Here is a 5,696-nt window from a genome sequence, read left to right on the forward strand (position 1 = left end):
CTCTACAACTAAATTGAATTTAAATTGTTTAGAATAGATGAATCCATCTTAACTAATTAGATTTAAGAATTTACAGTTTCTTTTACTCTTAGTGTAAGAAAAAATTAGTCCATATAGTTAACCAAACATAAGATGTAAGTTTATTTTATATACAACTATATTTATTAAAAAGAGTAAAGGAGTTAGTTTTAATATATTTTACTATATTTAATTAATTGTAATATATTTTTCCAAAAGTATAAGGAAATGCCCCATCTGGTGATTGAAATTGAAAATTTCAATATAGTAAAATAATTAAAAAAAAACAAATCAAATTTCAACCACTAAAACTAGTTGTTGTTGTTGGAATAAGAAGGTTTTCCCAACAATAGTGTGATTGTTGAGAAATTAAGTAATTTATCACTCATACTTAATAACTTTTTGCCAAATACATAACAAATAGTTCTATTTTAAAGTAATAGTTTTATTTTCAAAACAATAATTAAGTTGTTGAGTAAAAATTACTTGTTATAGACATTCAAATTAATGTTTGCCATTAGCATGCCGTTCAAACAAAAAAACTGTTGCTCATATATATAATTTATATTTTCTCATTATGTTTTCCTAATACATTTTGTGTGTTTGTGTGTATCAACATTGTAGTCTTTATTATTTTAGCGATGGCAAATTTGCTAAACATGTTCTTTTCAATAATGCTTATCGAAGTATCTCTTTTAGCATTGTTGATGGGAAATTCTAAAGCAACTCATCGCTTTATTGATATTAAGGATCATATTGATCACCAAGTTTCCTTACAAACGAGGAGTGTTCATCGCATTGCAAGATTGAGTCCAGAAGGACCTAATCCACACCACGACAATTCCTTACAGCCAAAAAGTGATCATCAAATTGCAAAATTGAGTCCAGGAGGTCCCGATCCACACCACCATCTTTCCTTACAAACGAGGAATGTTCATCACATTGCAAGATTGAGTCCAGAAGGTCCAGATCCACACCACCATGTTTCCTTACCAACGGGGAATGTTCATCACATTGAAAGATTGAGTCCAGGAGGTCCAGATTCACACCACCATGATTTCTTGCAAACTAGAAATGTTCATGAAATTGCAAGATTGAGTCCAGGAGGTCCTAATCCACACCATGACAATTCCTTAAATCCAACGAGTGTCGATCACATTGCAAAATTGAGTCCAGGAGGTCCCGATCCACATCACCATCTTTCCTTACAAACGAGGAATGTTCATCACATTGCAAGATTGAGTCCAGAAGGTCCAGATCCACACCACCATGCTTCCTTACAAATGGGGAATGTTCATCGCATTGAAAGATTGAGTCCAGGAGGTCCAGATTCACACCACCATGATTTCTTGAAAACTAGAAATGTTCATGGAATTGCAAGATTGAGTCCAGGAGGTCCTAATCCACACCACGACAATTCCTTACATCCAACGAGTGTCCATCTCACTGCAAAATTAAGTCTAAGAGGTCATAATCCAAACTACCCGAATTCCTTTCAACCTTAGAATAATCATTGCATTGCATGATTGAGACTAGAGAGTCCCAATTTACACCACCACCATATTTAACATTAAGTTATCGTTCACTCGACAACTTATCTTCTAATGTATTTTGTGATTTCTGAATTAAGGAGAGTGAGAGAGAGAATAAACTATATTCAAATAAAAGAGAGATAAATAGATTGGAGATGGTAATTGTTACTTTTACTTATATATATAACGTTATAGTGCGTATATTTACCTGTCACAATTATGTTTTGAATAAATCACTAAGGCTTGTCCCAGAGTGAAAAAAATTTACCAAGTAATTATTATTTTGTGAACTAATATGTACATATTATTTTAATTAAAGTTACTTTGAAGAGAATATTAGGGGAACGAAAAATATAGACTACACTAGTGGAATATAAATAAAACATAGACCACACAAGTTGAATGCTCTAAATTTCTTTGAAAATTAATTCATAAAAGGACTGTAAAACGATGTTTATTATATGAAAGGTACATACTAAATTAAACTAGTCACTTGATAGGCCTTTATTAATTATTGTAAATTTTACATATTGTTTTTTCAAATTTATCATCTTGCCACACTTTATTCTATTTTCCATTCAATAAGATTTTTTAATCCAAATATTATTTAAAAATATTCAGCTAGTTATATACCTTGAAATGAAATTTATGAATTTATTCCACGTCATTTAATTTTTTTTGACTTAAATACTATGATTTTAAATATTCAATATGTAACAATCCAAAAAAGATAAGTCTATAATTATCCCATTCAGACGGTTAATACGGGTAATGAAACATAGTACAATAGTATACACATTACACGAGTACAAATTTTCGCATACTTAAACATATAGTAAGTCGCATATTTAGGCAATATCACCTCATTCGAGAGATAATAGATATATGAGATGCGAAGATATTCAGAGTATGATGGCCATACTAGATCTATGGGTATTAGGTGTATGCCTGATGGGATCTAGTGCTAGTGGGAGATTGACGGTGTAAGCCCTAGATGCCAATAGTTTTTGTACTTGTATCAAATCATATATTAATAATAAAAGACATTTCTTTATCATGTTTGTTTTTGCAAAATAATAAAGTCCCTAGAATAGCTATTCTGTTTAATGAAATGTTAAGTGCGACATAATCATGAGATCCCATGAAACATAAGGACAGTATTATCAAATTATCTCTAGTCGTGCTTTACTGTGAAGTGGGAAAACATTAAATCATTGAGACTATTGTATGGATAGACTTACGATCAAATCTCATGGATTATGGATAAAGAGTAATCAAGTCTTCACATAGGTATGAATATTAGGAGTAATATTTATACTGGATTGACCCGCTAAGAGAATTCTACATAGAAATTTATGCAAAGTGTCATAAGTTATTCTCATGGAGACAGTGGTGTATACAACCCTTCGACCTGAATCCACTACGAACCATATATAGATGTAGGAGTCAAGTATTTTTTTTATTGATCAAATATTAACCGTAATTGGATGGCCGTTAAGATAGTTCACGGGCACTCCACAAATCATGCTAAGGGACATGAGTGACCTAGATAGAACTTTCTCATCCCGCGTAATAGAATAAATGTCTAAGGGCCCAATATTGAATTGGACAAGGGTGACATGGTCTATGCCCTGTGTTCAATATAGACATGAGTGCAAAAGGGTAATTTTTTACACAAACATTATCACGAAAGGTTTTGTTAGATCACATGATATTTTCGTGACTTGGGTAGCAATGATGTGTAGCTAGATACCACTCACTATTTAAGATAAATTCATGATAGGTTGGGGTATACTAAGTTGAATTTATTTCTTTTCTTGATTACAAATCATGAATTGATTGTTGATTTTTATGAATGCGTGCGAAATTATGATGCATCTGCTGTGTGATATGTTGTCAGTGTTCACTTTATGTTAGTACATAACTTAAATGGATTCAGATTTGAGAAAACATGTAAAACTAGGAAATTTTTGAGTTTTAACCGACCTATATCTGGTTACTCTCTGCCAGTAAGCGGTTACCACCCTTGGTGGATTTAATTTGAAATTCATATAGGCTAACTGATTAAGATAGTTAAATCATGAATCATGATGATGCTTAGATAATGTTTTAGTAAGTCAAAAAAAGATAATACATTTGGTGAGAAAACCCTAGGGTGATATAAATCCCATCGTATTGAGTTATTCGGAAACACAACCATACTCCTAGTTGGTATGTGTTTTGAGTGTTAGGTTTCAATGGAAACCAACCATGTACAATTTTGGGGGATATCGAGGCTCTTTATGGATGCCTAAGATTTTGTTACCAATAATGGGAGTATGGTCCATATGAAGGTTGTAGTCTCTGAGCGGTGTCCGTAATTATGTGAAAAGTGTTGGTGGGAGAAAGACATTATTTGTGTACTAGGGAGTCTGTGATCTGTTTCCAAACTTATGTGAAGAGTTGTGGCCCAAGAAAGATGTCCCACGTGACTATCCATATCCAGAGGTAGACATGGGTCGTTTGACCCGAGTGTTGATATTCACACACCATATGAGATCAATTGGATCTCGATCCACGTTCTTTTATGATTGTAGAATATGGAAGGTTGAGAAAGAAACATTATTAATAGAGTAGAACATGAGAGCACCATGACCAAGAAGACATACGGTGCATTTAGAACTGCACTGAAATAGTTATATCTCACCATATGTTTAATATTTGTGGTAATTAGGTGAATTACTGATGAAAAGGAAAGATGACATGAAGGATTTAAAGATCTTGTTATCTATTTTCTTTTTGTTTTTGCTGTCTAGCCTATTCTAGTATTTTATTCCATGATTTATGTTGTATATGTACTATGATTGTATCTTTTGTCATACATGTATTGGATGTCATGTAGACACTTTTGGTTGTACTCAGTACCAGATATAAAATGTCGAATAATACCATTCTATACGCATATTATTCGGGGTATTACACTTTGAATAATAAATATAAAGTGATAATTCTTATATTCACTTGTCACAATTACGTTTTGAAAGTATCACCAATTCTCTCTGTAGTAAATATAACTTTCCATGTAATCTATTATTATATGAACTATCCCATATTTGCTTGTCATAAAAATTTATATTAAGAGGAATGAGGGGATCAAAATACATGGACTACCAATGCGGTAAATAAAAAAGACATATACCATAAGAGTTGATAGCTTTGAAAAGGAATATATCTCTGGGAATAAATGTACTCGAGGAGTGTTACATATGATTTATTTTAAGAAAGTGAGCTAACGATAGAAGCCATTTGGATTAGAAGATGATTATAACTTTCGAGAGGAAATTTTGGGAAACGGGTTGTCTAAAACTCACTAGATTTTTGAATGAGAAGGGGCAACTTGAGAACTCTACAACTAAATTGAATTTAAATTGTTTAGAATAGATGAATCCATCTTAACTAATTAGATTTAAGAATTTACAGTTTCTTTTACTCTTAGTGTAAGAAAAAATTAGTCCATATAGTTAACCAAACATAAGATGTAAGTTTATTTTATATACAACTATATTTATTAAAAAGAGTAAAGGAGTTAGTTTTAATATATTTTACTATATTTAATTAATTGTAATATATTTTTCAAAAAGTATTAGGAAATGTCCCATCTGGTGATTGAAATTGAAAATTTCAAAATATTTTTTTATATATCGTTTATCAATCTATATATATTATGATTTTTCCAAAATTATTTTATTACCAGCAAAAAAATTTGTTGTTGATACAACTCTTTCTTAAATATAGTAAAATAATTAAAAAAAACAAATCAAATTTCAACCACTAAAACTAGTTGTTGTTGTTGGAATAAGAAGGTTTTCCCAACAATAGTGTGATTGTTGAGAAATTAAGTAATTTATCACTCATACTTAATAACTTTTTGCCAAATACATAACAAATAGTTCTATTTTAAAGTAATAGTTTTATTTTCAAAACAATAATTAAGTTGTTGAGTAAAAATTACTTGTTATAGACATTCAAATTAATGTTTGCAATTAGCATGCCGTTCAAACAAAAAAACTGTTGCTCATATATATAATTTATATTTTCTCATTATGTTTTCCTAATACATTTTGTGTGTTTGTGTGTATCAACATTGTAGTCTTTAATATTTTAGCG

The 5,696-nt window shown here is 31.0% G+C and overlaps 1 protein-coding gene across 1 annotated transcript; it reads left to right on the forward strand.

Moving 5' to 3' along the window:
• The first annotated feature begins 659 nt into the window (after positions 1 to 659).
• LOC131638711 (uncharacterized) lies at positions 660 to 1,523 on the forward strand. The gene is made up of 2 exons (XM_058909270.1): positions 660 to 1,125; positions 1,198 to 1,523. The coding sequence occupies exons 1-2, from the start codon at positions 660 to 662 to the stop codon at positions 1,521 to 1,523; spliced, it is 792 nt and encodes a 263-aa protein (XP_058765253.1).
• Positions 1,524 to 5,696: the final 4,173 nt, after the last annotated feature.

This window comes from Vicia villosa, unplaced genomic scaffold, assembly GCF_029867415.1.
Source record: "Vicia villosa cultivar HV-30 ecotype Madison, WI unplaced genomic scaffold, Vvil1.0 ctg.002391F_1_1, whole genome shotgun sequence".
Lineage (NCBI taxonomy): Eukaryota > Viridiplantae > Streptophyta > Magnoliopsida > Fabales > Fabaceae > Vicia > Vicia villosa.